At 40.6% G+C, this 14499-nt stretch overlaps 1 protein-coding gene across 1 annotated transcript; it reads right to left on the bottom strand.

Moving 5' to 3' along the window:
- Positions 1-975: 975 nt before the first annotated feature.
- Positions 976-10471, bottom strand: nt5dc2 (5'-nucleotidase domain containing 2). The gene is made up of 14 exons (XM_086277656.1): positions 10004-10471; positions 7908-8092; positions 7740-7814; positions 7581-7636; positions 7404-7497; positions 4757-4885; positions 4276-4336; positions 4080-4182; positions 3867-3968; positions 3665-3746; positions 3431-3517; positions 2370-2510; positions 1927-1991; positions 976-1577 (listed from the first exon to the last, which is right to left on the bottom strand). The coding sequence occupies exons 1-14, from the start codon at positions 10377-10379 to the stop codon at positions 1316-1318; spliced, it is 1818 nt and encodes a 605-aa protein (XP_086133782.1). The 5' UTR covers positions 10380-10471; the 3' UTR covers positions 976-1315.
- Between the last annotated feature and the right edge of the window lie 4028 nt (positions 10472-14499).

Raw genomic sequence — 14499 nt, forward strand, 5'->3', positions numbered from 1 at the left:
GAGCCAAGTTTCATGTTTGTGTTTTTTTTTATACCAAATTCTGATCCTAGCATCTAAATATTCTATTTCTTCTATTGTCCAATTTTGGTGAGCAGCTATAGCCTATTTTCTTCAAGGCTGGATACTTTAAGTGTTCAGAAATGCTTCTCTGCATACTTTGAGTGGAGTAAGTTGTTATCTGAGTTACTGTTACCTTTCGTTCGACGCAGTTTAGGATTTCTTCTCTGACGTCTGACATCAAAAAGCCTTCCTCTGTCAGAGACCTGCCGCTCACTGGATATTTTCCTCTATCGTTCTCTGCAAACCCTGGACATGGTTGTGTGGGAAATTCCTAGTAACAGTTTCTAAAATAATCAAACTTTTCTTTTCTGGCACCAACAATCATTCAACAGTCACTTAAATCGTTTTTCTTCCTTCTTCTGATGCTTGGTTTGAACTTCAGCGAGTCATCTCTTTTTAATAGCTATGCATTATTATTACAATATACAAATTGCACAAAAAGTTCAAAATCAGTAGTTCATTTTCCATGTCTACCTATTAAAAAAAGTAAATTCATGCAGTTGCAATAGAGTGGAATTTATGCGAGCATGATACATCAAAGGCGCAATGACGAGCTTAATAGAGAAAGAACTGTTACTTTCATATAGAGCCAACCACCACCGGGCAACCCAACCTTAATAAAACAGTAAAGAGTGCTGAACCTGCATCGGACACAGCAGGAGCATTTGTTGGATTATAGGAAAGTATCTGACAAAGTGAATGCAACAAGGAGCTTTTAAGTCCACACATGGTGAATGTGCTGTCAAAAGTGTTTTGTATGACAAAAGAGTGAAGAACAAGTCACATGACAGAGTGCTTTGTGTAGAGATAAATACAGGAGTGCTTTGAACTTCTGATTTGCCCCTTTGTGTCCGAAACAAAGCTCGAAACCCACTGGTAGAGAATACAAAGAGCTTAATAAAATAACACCATCAATAAAACTTGTAGTTCTTTATTTGTTTAAATTGTGCGGCGTAGCATTGTATTGAAAGACTTCCACAGTTAGCTACAGGAAGAAACCACAGTGTCTGTTGATCTTTTAACGCAAGGTATTTAAATGCTCTCTGGACATGAGCTACATACACGGCACCCTCCAGGGGATTTACGGGGAAAGTGCTCACTATTTTGAACAAAAGAACTGTGCCCTTCGGAGTGAGCTGTGCAGCCTCTCCTTAGATTAAAAGGAAACCCTGCTAGGTAAGACATCCTCAGGCTAAGTGTTTGCCAGGCTTTAAAAAACATAAAATCTTATCAGTCACTTATGAGATTCTGGCTCTCATCGGATGTGAGACATCTCCTCTAGGAAAGGGGTTTTCATGCAGCCTGTGCACAGCTGGTCCATCCACAGAGGAGCTTCATGCTGCAGAGGGGTGCGGCGGGGGTAGAAAGTGTACGAGAGGTCATAATTCAAAAGACAGCTCAGTGACGTCATGTAGAGGTCTGAGAAGCGACACAGGCGTCTGGAGAAGTAGGTGGGGTTGTGACACGTTCTGAAGATGCTGCCAAACTGAGGGTTGAACAGGTTCTTCGTCATCACCCTAGCATGTAAAAAAAGTGTGATAAAAGTTATGACATTGTACATGTATGAATATGTCAAAGTTGTGAAATAACAAGAAGTGGTAGAAGCAAGGAGAAGTGAAAACTCCTCAAAAAAGTAACTCTAGCTCAAGCGCTGTCATATCAAATGTTATTATCATATCTGTTCACATTTAAGGTAGGTAGAACTAATATACTTGGATGCTTTAACTGAGATATATAGTACAGCAAAAACTGAAATTTTCCATTTGAGCCAGTGTTTGTACTGTGCAGACTTGTTAAACAACATCACTGGGAACACTGGGAGGTGCTTTTAAAGATTAAGACCGTGATTAAGATGATAAGACTCACCTGAGTTCCTCTCTTTCCTTCTGCCATTCCAGAAAAACTTGTTTAGACACGGGATCTCTGTGTGTCTAGGACATTAAAGAACAATATGAATAAATTTAGCTCTTCAAAAACATAAATATGGAGAAGAAACAATAAATTTTGTCCCTTAGATAAGTTGAGTCTGAGTTCAACAGTAGGGACAAACAACAACTAAAGTTCAAAAGTTGTCTTAACTGCAGTTTTTTTGTCTCGTTTAAGCTCATACAAAGAATCCAATAACACGTTAACAGGATTGTAAGCACGTGGACTCTCACGCTGGAATCTGAACAGTTTGGGTTTTTTTCTTTTAACATTGTGTTCTGTCAACATGTTATCATGTGTTATCATTTCAGGTATGTGAGTGTTTGCCATGCGTGAGTGCAAGCAGAATATAATGTCCCAACAGCTCAAGGATTAACTCTCACCTGCAGGCGCTCCATCAAGCCAGTTAAAGCCTGCATCCAGGTGAGGTTCATTCCATACCGGTCTGTGCTCACCACTTTGGTTTCCTGCTCCAGTTCAGGTACGATGGCTGCTGTGCGCCAGCCATGTCTCAACATGAGGTCCTGCAACAAAAGACAAAAGCGTATTGAGAAAATATGCAGCAATTTATTCTTTTTTTTTCTTCCCCTTAGAAAAACATTTGATATTTAGCGGGATGCTCAACAACTGTGAGCCAACACCAACATAATTAAAGGACTTTATAACTGAAACAACAACAGCGTTTTAAAGTGCCCTGAGCATGGCAGCGCCACCCACCCACTGGTAAAACCTGCTGTTTGTGAGAGGCTGCCTATCAAAAAGACAACTGGCCAAAAGAAAGAAGCTAAAATTGCTCATTTTAAATGGAAAAGGGAACAAGAGCCCCAGATATTATAAATATTATAAATAAGCATTGTTGTAAACTATGAACAGGCAGAATAAATGTGTGGAGCTGGAAATGAGCACAATAACTCTCTTTTAATCACTTTGACTGTCTTCTGTTTGGAAGATCCAACAAATGTTGCCATGTTTTACTCTCTTATTTATTAGATACATGATTACAGACATATTCGCTGTTAATATGTTTATACAGTGTGCCTTTACTTTGCACAGTAACACAAAACAGTCCTCAATTTCTGACGAAAAATTGTGGCGCTCATACTGCCATCTAGTGTTTCAGATTTTCACTGCACAGTCTGCTCTGACCCCACCCAAATGCTCTCAGGACTTTCAGAGTCGTGCAATACGTGGAGACAGATGGCATCTGGCACCGTGCGCATCTCTGCACATACTCTGTACTTGTGTATCTTTCAAATGATGTGAACCATCAAAGCTAAAAAAAAAAAAAAAAAAAATCTCACTTTGCTAAATCGCACACCAAGGACGTCAAATGAAGCCACACAGGAAAATTCCTGCTGATCCCTATACCACAAAAGGTTAGTCACCATGCAGAACACTGACTCGGCAATTCATCATGATGAGATCACCGTGCTCGGATACTCACAGCCAAGTCGCTATAAAGATGATCTCCAAAGTACAGAACTTTTGATCCTCGCCACCCTGTCAGTCTGAGGAAGTCAAATAGGTTTCCCTGAAACAATAAAATCAACCACATACACTCATTAGACACTCAGAACACAACAAGTAAAAACATGCAGACTTTTCAATGTGTAAAAACCACAGCAGTTAAATAAATCAAATGCCACAAAGGCCAATGAACATTTTTTTCATTACAGACCTGTTTGTAAATCTGTCCTTTGTCCAAACTCTTGATTTTTTCCCACCGAAGGTCACCGTTACCATCCAAGCGCCTGAAAGGTCTGTAAGAGCAACAGTTTTGGAGATTGTTAAACAGGAGCACTGAAATGACTGCGCCTCATCTCATGAGAAGGATGCCGGCGCACATTCGCCACACTGAAAGACTACAAGGAGTTACTCACTTGATACAGTCGGTGAAGAAGTGAGGTTTGTCTGCCTGCACGATGACCACATCAAAAAAGTCTCTCCAGTTTTTCCCCACCATGTGCGTCATTCCTCTATCGCTGCACACAGACAAGAAGCATAAATGTAACAGAGCTCCGAGGTGTTTATCTTTGCATTAGGACAGAGTGCACTACTGCAGACGTGGACTCCATCAAGTCGCTCACACTTACACAAAGCTGAAGGGACTGTTGGTTATGAGGAAAAGTTTCTTTCCGTTGCTGGCCAATCGATGCAAAACAGCATCCGTCTCGTCCCCTCTGAGAATGAATTTATCTGTAAAGCGAAGAAAAACAAAAATTAATTGAACTGCTGGTGTTTTTGTAGCAGGGCGCAGACAAAACCGAAAGACGTGAAAGGAAGTCTTACCGAGATCTTCCATAATCCATTTGTACATGTATCCTTTGAGGTGAACCATGCCGACTGCTTCCTGTGGATTAAACGCCAATGAATGTTTTTCACAATATGTTCAGAACATTTCTTTGATCCCTACTATGAGATAAGTTTGAATTACAGTCACTTGGGAAGAAAGACCCCAATTATTTGGAAATGATTAATGACCTGTCAGTTTGCTTATTTTCAGAGGAGAAATTATGATGAAGTAGTGGGCGTGCTGTATAATTGAAAACCTTCCACCCCAGAACCAAGAGGAAAAGCTGTTATTGTTCTTCGCTCTACCAGAGAGAGTCCATTGCAAACGTTTCCGGAGCTCAGCAAATTCCTGAGCGTGCAGCCGATGAAGCACGCAACACAGATATAGTCAAAAATCCAATCTCCCTATGCTCCCTTGGTATGAGCTACAGAGTGAGGCCAGACTTTGAAACGGACATTAAAACATATCATAACTCACAGAGACGTCTTTGAAGAGGTGAACGGGATCATACTCGATGTCGTTTGTGATGAAGAAGTCATTTGCTACAGCCAAGAGAGTCATCTCAGGAATGGAGAAGATATCCATGAACTGCTTCACCTTTGGTCCCTGTGGGGGGAAAAAAAAAAAAAAAAATGCAAGTTAATGTTTGATTCTCACAAGATGACATTTTAACTTTATTTTGTTTAAAACAAAGCTAACAAACATTTCATGTGCCTTTTACTGTGTTTTGAACAACTTAAAAACTAAATTAAGAGCAGTTTTCAATACGAGCACTACCCAATGATGCTAAATTTATCGTCCTGTGTTTGTGTCCATTTGCGCAAGAGTTTGGCAATGCAGCAGAGTCACACAGCTAGCAGCAAGAAACCCACCAGCAATGACAATGCAGAGAGAATACTGATTGTTGAGAGGCTGGCTTACACAGGAAAGGGAAGAACAGCAGAGTCTCTCAAAAAGAGGAAGACACACACACAAAAAAAAAGTATGCATAAGAAGAACACAATGTCTGTACAGGACAATTTGCACTGTTTAATGCTCTGTTTCACTTCATTGCAGAGTTCTTCCTCATTATGACGTCTGTCCTAAGCTATTGTACGATTAACATAACAAATGAGTACAGCCCATGTTACTGGTTGTCCCACATTTTTGACACTGTCCCTAAGCGACAAACATCTACTCATTTCAGTCAATCTATAAATCTCATAAACGCACATTTCATTCACAGGAGAACGCAGAAAACATAGCCAAAAATTGCCATTAAAAGAAAGCAAAAGATTTAGTTCATTTTGAATTTGATGACACCAAACGTCTCAAAAATGTCAAGACAGGGCTGTGTTTACTTCTGCGTAACATCTGGGAACTGACAAGACCAGTTGCTGGATTTTTGCTGTTTCATTCTTGTCTGATATAGATATAAATATAAATATCTGATATAAAGTCCTGGGTCTGTGGTGTTTTATTTTTCTTATGATGGTAAGTCAAATGTTTTCAGATGGTAAAAAGTCTGGACTGCAGGTAGGCCAGTTCAGCTCCCAGAGTCTTCTACTACAAAGCCATGCTGGTAAATTGATGAAGTATACATCTTGCTGAATAATGCAAGAATTCAAAATTTTGATTCATCTGACCCCAGAACAGTTTGGCCCGGAAAGGACAGCAATGATTCTGGATCATGTTCACATATGGCTTCTTTTCTTTGCATGACAAAGCTTTAACCTGCATTTGTGGATGGTACAGTGAACTTTGTTAACCGACAATGATTTCTGGAAGTGTTCACGAGTCCATGCACTGATTTCCAATTATAGAATCATGCCTGTTTTTAATGCAGTGCCGCCTGAGGCTGAACATCATGGGCATCCAATATTGATTTTTAGCCTCGTCCCTCATGCACAAAGACGTATCCATATTCTTTGAATCTTTGGTTGTCATGCACTGTAGATGAAATTGTTACCGACCTGTTGAAAGTTAACCTAATTAACTGCAAAACACTCCTCTAGCTGTTCCTCCTCTAGTTTTTCAGCTTTTTGAGATGTGGTGCTGCTATTAAATTCAAAAGGAGACAATTTTTATTTCTTAAAATGGTACATTTTATCAGTTTAAACACTGGATATCATTCTATATTGAAACAAATATGGGTTTAAAAGTCCTGTGTAGGACCAACTAACTTAGTAACAAGCTGGTACCTTAAGAGAGTCCAGCTGCACCAAATGAGATTAGAGACCTACTTTGGACAGGATTGTTACAGATGGAAAGAGGCACCGTTCCTGCTGCAGGAGACCACTTAAAAGGTTCAATCGGGCGAAAATGATTCGAGTCTGATTCAAAACATTCAGAGCCCAAATTGCTCCTAATGGGCAAACATGTCAGTTTAAAGCTTGGTGACTCCCAGACCCAGCAGAGCTTTCTAATTTCCCTGCCTTAACGAGTACAGAACTAAAAAAACAAAACAAAGTGCAGACACAGAGTTCTCATAATCAGCTCTTTTGGGACTGGAACATTGCCTTCCAACCGATTCATGACAACAAAGGAAGAAATGAGATTACAAAATTCACCATTTGGTTCTTATGTAATGCTAAAGCCGTACAAAACCCCAACATTTGGTAAATCTGTGTACAGCAACAGATTAAATCCCAAATTCCTTGTTTGAGGAGGTCCAAATAAAACTGTAATATTTTGCTGATCCGGCAGTACTTAGGCTTTCACGTCTGTGCCGAAACAAACCCATGTTCCACAGAGAGTAAATGTACAAAAACAAATCTGGAGGCAAAGTGCAAGAACTGTGGTAAATGTAAAACAGTTCTCCACTAAACTCTGATTTAAAGTTATTGGACTACTGAACTAATGTGATTAATAGGGAGTGTCTAGTTGGAGTGTTTTAACTTTAAAATCAATATATCTTCCTTAATCTCCTGAAACCCAAGCTGTTGTTTTGAGTGCTTTTTAAATTCTCCTAGCTATTTCGGATTAGTTTGACATGATAAGGATCAAAAATAAGCATCAACTTTGAACAGAAAGTCACCAAAAAAAAAAAAAACATGTCCTGATTTGGCTTCATTTTACATTTTTTTAGGTTTCTTCTGCAAATTAAAATTTAAAAAAAAAAAAAAGAAGAAGAAGAAATTTTTACCTTTCCATAGAAGCCACTGTCCTGCTGCAGGGGGACATGATAGGTCCCACCAAAGAGCTGAAGGACCTCCTCATCTGGCACTGGGCTCAGACCCCTGGGAACATCAAACACAAATGAATGTATTGGGGTCTAATAACACTATCCCGCAATTCACTTAAACCATCTTTCATTTCTTACCGGTACACTGTCCCCGGCTCAATGTAATGGAAGGCGTCTATCTTCATTAAAAGACCCTACAGAGGAGCAAAAATAACTGAGTTTCACTTCATGAGCTGCACAGAGAAAATGCACAATTGTGCTCCTGCAATGGTTAAAGTGTAGTTTAAAAGATTTTACCTTCTGGATGTCATAGTGAAGGCCCCGAACAGCAAAGTTAGAAAGGTAGTCGTACTTGCGAATGCCCTCGGGGTACTGTCAAACAGGACAACCAGCAGGTTAAATAAGCCTGTGTTTAAAAATCAGTTTCAAAGCAAACACGTTTGACACAACTGATGCAAAGCACACCTTGAAGTGTTCAATTAGGAATTCTCTGGCTTTGTTGTAGATCATTGCGTTGAGCGCATTGGAATACTGCGCCAGAGTGTAGTCATAATCGAAGCCATAGATGTCCACTTCAGCCAAGTCGACCTCGTTGTTCGCGTAAATGGTGGAGGAGTTGAGGAGGTTGCACGCACCCGGCGGGATCAGGTCTGGTGCAGGAAAGACAAACGGGGAAAGACTCATTTAAATTTGAGAATCACAGATCAAATTAACCAAACAACAATGAATAAGCAAGATTTAAGAGCGCGATATGACGGCTCATTACAGCTGACTCATGTTTTAATTTAAAGGGAATGTGTAAACGACCCTTTCTGTAATGAAACTTGATGATTGTGCGCTTCTGCAGAGGAGAAAGAAGTAACTGCTGTTTTCGGTCCAGTTTAGCTGGCAAGCTCACGAGGTTGTGCAACGTGCATTTCTAAGACTAGCCCTTTACTTGACTGAGCTCAGGCCGTCCCAAAAGCACATTTTGTACAATTATACCTTCTGCCAACTTAACCTGGAAAACATAACGGGCAGCACAGCATTCACTGCGCCTTTGAAAATATTCCCATATTATCTGCACACTATCTCGAGTACGGTCACACAGCTAACACATGCGCACAGATTAAACACACAGTTTACATTTTGTTGCAGAGACGGACTCCAGCGCTGGCTGCAGCAGGAGCACAGGACTGAGTCACACATGACCTAAAAGTGGGGCATGGCCCCTCTGACAGAGTTCAATGAGGGCTGCTGCTGGGAGCAGACAAAATACCTTTCTTTCTATGCCGAGTCACATTTCAAAAGACTGCATCTGACAAATTGCATTTCCAATTGAGAATGCGTGACCAGCTTTAATTAAAACCCACCATGTGGAGAACAAAAAATGTGGTTTAAACAGAGTATGTTAGAAAAAACTTATATATACACACACATGTATATAAAAAGGCTCCTGGTCTTAAACACTTTTGAGTGTTTTCATTTTACACTACTTCATGTTTCTACTCCAGAACACTTCAGAGGGAGATGCTGTGTTTTGTTATTACACTACAATTATTTGGCAGCTATACTTACTTTGTAAATCAAGATAACATTTGCAGTTAAATCGTGACGCATATTTATAGAATAAACACTCGAGAAATATAGAAAAGTACTTTAAATAAACCAAACTGTGCCCACACGCAGCATTACATTGCTGTTTACATCGCTATAACAAGGCTGCATAAGAGTTCCTTTACTTTTAATACTTTATTTTGCTCATGTACTCTCCCTTCAAATGCACAGCTTCCAGGTTTGCTGCAGACTGACAGTTATTCTGATTATTATTATTATTATGTTCTGCACATGCAAAGCAGGGCTGGCCCACGTGAACTAAATAAACAAAAACCAAAAAGCAATAATATGGAGCTAACGTGCATGTCAGTGCATTTGATAACATCACAACAACTTGTACCGACCCTAAATCCCCAAGTTCGTTTTCTCTGTTTCTTTCTTTTTTTTCCATAAAGTATTTTTCCATGCCTCATTTGCAGGGACCTGTTTAAACGCCCACTTGTGCCTCCTGCATGCCAAAACCGCTAATATAAATAGGACATAGATCATTTACAGAATGCATCCGATGACATACAATCAAGCTAAGAATTGTGGTTAACCGGCCCTAACCCTAAATAATGGTGAGTGCACATTTGGCTGGATAGCGGGATGCTTAGCGCAAACACATGTTTCAGAAGGACACACAAACGCACAGTGTACGTGCAGCGTTCACCAACAGCCGCTTGAGTTGTTTTCAAGAACAAATCTTGCCAAACAGAGGAACTGACGCGTGAGCACAAATGCATCTTAAACAGGTTGCTGTGCAAAACTTTCTCCTGCATGCGTGTTACACATGGCATTAATGTGCCATCTGTGGCTAAATTGGAAAGAGGATGAACGAAATCCCTAAAAGAACAAAATGTCTTCGGCGTCAACAGAGAACCATAGCGGCTGCCACGGTGACGTGCGGGATAACCGCGATATGGGGGGCCCAAGTTAGGACAAATAAAAGGAGGGGTGGTGGGCTGGGGGGGCCCTCTGCTTACCGTGAACCAGCCGTTTCATGTCATTGTAGCGAGTCCACAGGTACGAGATCTGATCCATTGGAGCTGCGGTGGACGTGAAAGAGCGTCTCCTCACACCACAGACACCAGGAGCACCCAGCGGCTCCTTGGCTCGCTTCTTGTCCCCAGCCGTGCATCTGTGAAGTGGATCGCTGGGTGACGGAGCGTTGCCAGTTGGTCTGTCCGAATCTGAGCCGCAACTTTCCTCTTTTGTCCCGTCGCGGCCCTGCTTTTTTCCTCCAGAGATCCTGCATGTGGTACAAAGTCTGTTCACTCTGGGGGATCTGGCCAGAGGAGGGGTCTTGTTTCCTCTTGCCCATAATGTACGTGTTAATGTGCCCACTGTTTTAAAAGACATTTTTACGACGCGTTATAATTACCATTCCTAAAAACCTCTGCCAGCTTGCCACTGGAAGCTGAAGCTAGCAAACAGATAAACATATACCCTCGTTTTCACTGTGGCCACGCCCCGGGGCGAGAGGCCCTCCATTTAAAGGGGAGGTACTCCGATTCCTGCAGCCAATCAGAAGCGCGGAACTCTCTGTATCTGTGATCAAATTCACATGAGAAAACATGTCGTCAGCGTGACTTATGTGTGTTTTCTTTAAGTTGCAGTCACATCTTGTTCTTTCGTTTGTGCTTTGCATATATGAGGTAAATGGGTGTTCTGCCACATCCGCCCTGAGAGCTGGGTATTGTTTTTGGACAGTGTGCATTTTAAACTAAACGAGGTTTTGTTGTCTTGGCGGAAATTTTTACAAAAAAACAACTAAGTAAAAACCCTGCAGGACAACGTTTTTCCGCACAAGCGTGCAGCTCTATGAGTATTTGGTGTATTTTAGTTTCGTGGTGTGCGGGGATATGCGTCAATTGCATGTGCAAATGCCTCATTTATGCTCTTCGAGGGAAGAAAATGTGAGAAACTTTAGTAAAACAAACACAAAAAAATTGCAATACATAGTATTGGATAAATGCGGCATTTATATGTTTTCTTGAAGTTTCCCCCGGACAGTCAACTGCAAAAACAAAATGCATATTTGATTTTTAAAATGCAAACTTTCTCTTCAAAACCAGAGCATTATAACTAATTTTTTCCAAAGTCTTACATTTTAAAGAAACTTGCAACTGAAGCAATAGGATAAACATGGATACGTGTGAATATTTCCTTCTGTTCTGTTCTAGAGTTCACAGAGACTTTTAGTGGAGCACAAAAAAGGGAAAAAAAAAGAGGGGGAGGCCCCTCTTGTGCTTGGACTATGATGAGTCACTCTTGGACAAGTATACAGAGGCCTGCTGTAGCTTCTGTAAAGAGTGCTGTAGACCAAAAGGCACAAACGTGAGTTAAACAGTGATGCAGAGCTGATGCAGATGGTTCAGAGCTAAGCCGGAAAAGAAAAAAGAAAAAAGGTTGGTGAGGAGCCTTAAGGAAAATTACAGGTTTAGCGCGATAGCGAGAGAGGTTTAGTGATTGTAGATGACAGCTTCTGTCATCAACTTCAAACATAAAGACCTCAAGTACACTGACAACTTGCCAAATGACCTTAATGTGTTCTGTTATTAGTTTGAAAAACCAAAAAGGCAGTCTTGGCACCACCCTCTGTGACACCCACCATTCTCTCAAGCCCGGCTGCCGTTAATCTGCGCAACTCAGAGGCCCTTCCTCCCCTATCACAATAAAGACTTTCTTCATTCTTATGAGTGACAAGAGCCAGTTCAAAAGGTTAGAACCCCTGTAAATACCATAAAGAGACAAGCAGTCTCTGCCTCCAGCTTATGTTGACCTGAACACTACGGTGTAGAGTCATGTGCAATACCTCACCAGCGCAAGGCCTCTACTATCAACCCCAATCCCCAAAAAACAAAGATCACAAGACTACACCCTGACATCTAGATCAGGGTGTAACTGGAGACCTGCATATCCTTGGCTGTGTTGAGAAGGTGATAGGCTGCAATCTGCCACCGCTGCTTGACCTGTGAGCGCCCAGGACCCCGAGGCAAACAGGAAGGATTGCTGTTTTCCACTCCCACCTTAACATACACTTTCTAAAGACTTCTGCATTCCATCCAGATAAAAACGGCACACTGTTCACACATAAGCTGATTTACTGTGCTCATTACTTTTTACTTTAATGCAAAATGGTAACTGAACACCACAAAAACCAGAACGCAACCCAAAAAACAGTTCATGTGTAGTTTAAAGACACTGTTGTTCCAAAACCAGAGGAATTTCAAAAAAGGGCCACAAAAATGAAGAGAAGCAAAAGCCATTTTGACAACAAGAGAAATCTTGGGAAGCACTTGGATTAAGCAAGTGCAGAAAGTGACAGGATTAAATTTGCGTTCTCTCATTCCTCTATTACATAACCTCTGTGTGTGAGCTTAAGTACTGACATCCTGGACCCTGTTTATCATTTAATCTCTATATTTATTTGTCTTATTTCTCTCTCAGAACACATGCGCTGCCTGCTTTCCTGTATAGATTTTCTATATAAACAGCCTCTTTATTTGTCCTAACTTCTCACACAGAGTTCTGGAAACTTGTTCTGTGGGTGGGCCTTGAATACACACTCCAGCTGAAAATACTGGAAAGTCTGCTGCCAAATATGCATCTCCATCCTTGAGGAAATCATCTGTAAGAGATTAGGAAACTTAATTGTCTGTTGTTTCTAATTAGTTCTGATGAGTTCTAGATTTAAATCTGACTTACGTAACTACAGGACTACAGGTTATTCGAGTCCAAGATACATATAGTTAACTAAAACTAACTTGAGGAGAAGAAACAACATTGTATACTTACAAAACTAATCAAAATATAATGGAAGCATAAATGGAAAATGTGTTTAGGTTTTGTCTTTTTCAGTTTGGTCAAATTTGTCAATATGACAAATATATTTGTGCTGTAATTTCTCTTCAGAACCTCTTAAATCTTACCCTATATATTATGATCCCCCCCCACACTTACTTATCTACTTTACAGTCTAAGGGGCGCTGGAGCCTATCGTAGATCTCACAGGGTGAGAGGAAGGGTAGGCACAGAGTGAACAAATCACCAGTCTGTCGCAGGGCTAACACAGAAAGGCAATCATTTACACCTACTGAAGAATCACCAATTAATCTAACATGCATGTCCTCATGTCTGTGGAGAAATCCTGAGTACCTGAAGGGATGGGCTCTCTCCAGGTGCAGGTACACGGAGAACACGCAAACTCCACACATGAAGGTACCTCATATATGCAAAGCTTGCCGATGGATTGAAACTCACGGCTTTCTCTCTGTGAGGAAACCTTGCAAACCACTAGATAATCAAACCTATAGAAAAATAGCTACAATAGCTGTGGGTGAGATATATTAAGTTAAATGTGTACATTTTAATTCTTTGCTTTAGTTTTAATATAATTTATGTACTATTGTGTTTTTTTAATTGCTCTTTTCTTGAAGATGGCTTTCATTCTAATATCTTGCTATTTTTATTAGTTTGTGTTTTCATGAAGTTGGTGTGTTTGTACTGTGGAGTTTCTGAACAAGCTGCAGAAAAAATCTGCACAAAAGAATCATGTCCAGACCAATCCCACCACCCCCTCCTTTCTAGTCAAACTAGCCAGAAGAGCTTTGTGACTCTATGACCAAACTTTATTGCGCAGCATGCTGCATTATTCAGCTGTCTAGGCTTAGATTTTCAAATGAGAACTTACTGGGAATACCACCTACAAAACCACAAAAATTAACCACAAACCAGTATCCTGCTGTATTTACAATGTAATAAACTGACAGGATATACGTGCATGCAGGCATGTGAAAAAGAACACTTTTACAAGACTATGGAAAGTCCTGTGAAAAGCTATGTGGGGCATGCTCCTGTTTCCATAGGAATTGAAAGACTTGAATTAAAAGAAAGAATTGAAAACAGCTGCAAGGCACTGTTAATGAGATACACACAATTAATCACCAACAAGTGTGACCATCTCTATAAAAGCAGAAGTTATGGCAGTTTGCAGGACTGAGCATTACACAGATCATCAGACTGTGCACTTCTCAGAGAAACTGCAAAAAAACCCCAAGAGCGACAGCTTTGACCCTACAGAGTGTTAGCAATGACTTACTGCATGACAGCTTAATTAGGGAAAGACTGAACAGGTATGACTTGTTTGGAAGGACTGCCAAAAGAATGCATCTTCTCTCTAATTAGAACAAAGCAGTATGGGTTAGGTTTGTAAAGTTACATCTGAAAAAAACAAGACTTTTGGAGCAATCTACTGTAGATGGACACCAAAATGGAGACATCTGGCCACAATGCCCAGCATCACATATCAGCACAAACATCTCATACCATGACATGGTAGTGTCAATTCACAATTCAACTACAAACTATTGAATTGTGGGGTGTACTTCGTTTTTCACAGGACTGCACAGACTCCTTTTCCCCATAAGTGCAGTATAAGAAAAATACCAAAGTCACTCACTCAAAACCACGAGCACTA

Source organism: Aulonocara sp. 'chitande type north' Nkhata Bay, linkage group LG20, assembly GCF_057382095.1.
Source record: "Aulonocara sp. 'chitande type north' Nkhata Bay isolate Kocher_YH1m ecotype deep benthic linkage group LG20, A_spYH_male_GT1.1, whole genome shotgun sequence".
NCBI classification, from domain to species: Eukaryota; Metazoa; Chordata; class Actinopteri; order Cichliformes; family Cichlidae; genus Aulonocara; species Aulonocara sp. 'chitande type north' Nkhata Bay.

Bases quoted from the DNA above. Each gene is read 5' to 3' on its own strand.
- nt5dc2 (XM_086277656.1), bottom strand. From the start codon at position 10,379: ATGTCTTTTAAAACAGTGGGCACATTAACACGTACATTATGGGCAAGA. The intron at 7,815-7,907 runs GTGTGCTTTGCA...CCTGTTTGACAG, and splicing joins TCCTAATTGAACACTTCAAG to TACCCCGAGGGCATTCGCAA. The intron at 7,498-7,580 runs GTAAGAAATGAA...TGATGTTCCCAG, and splicing joins GAGCCGGGGACAGTGTACCG to GGGTCTGAGCCCAGTGCCAG.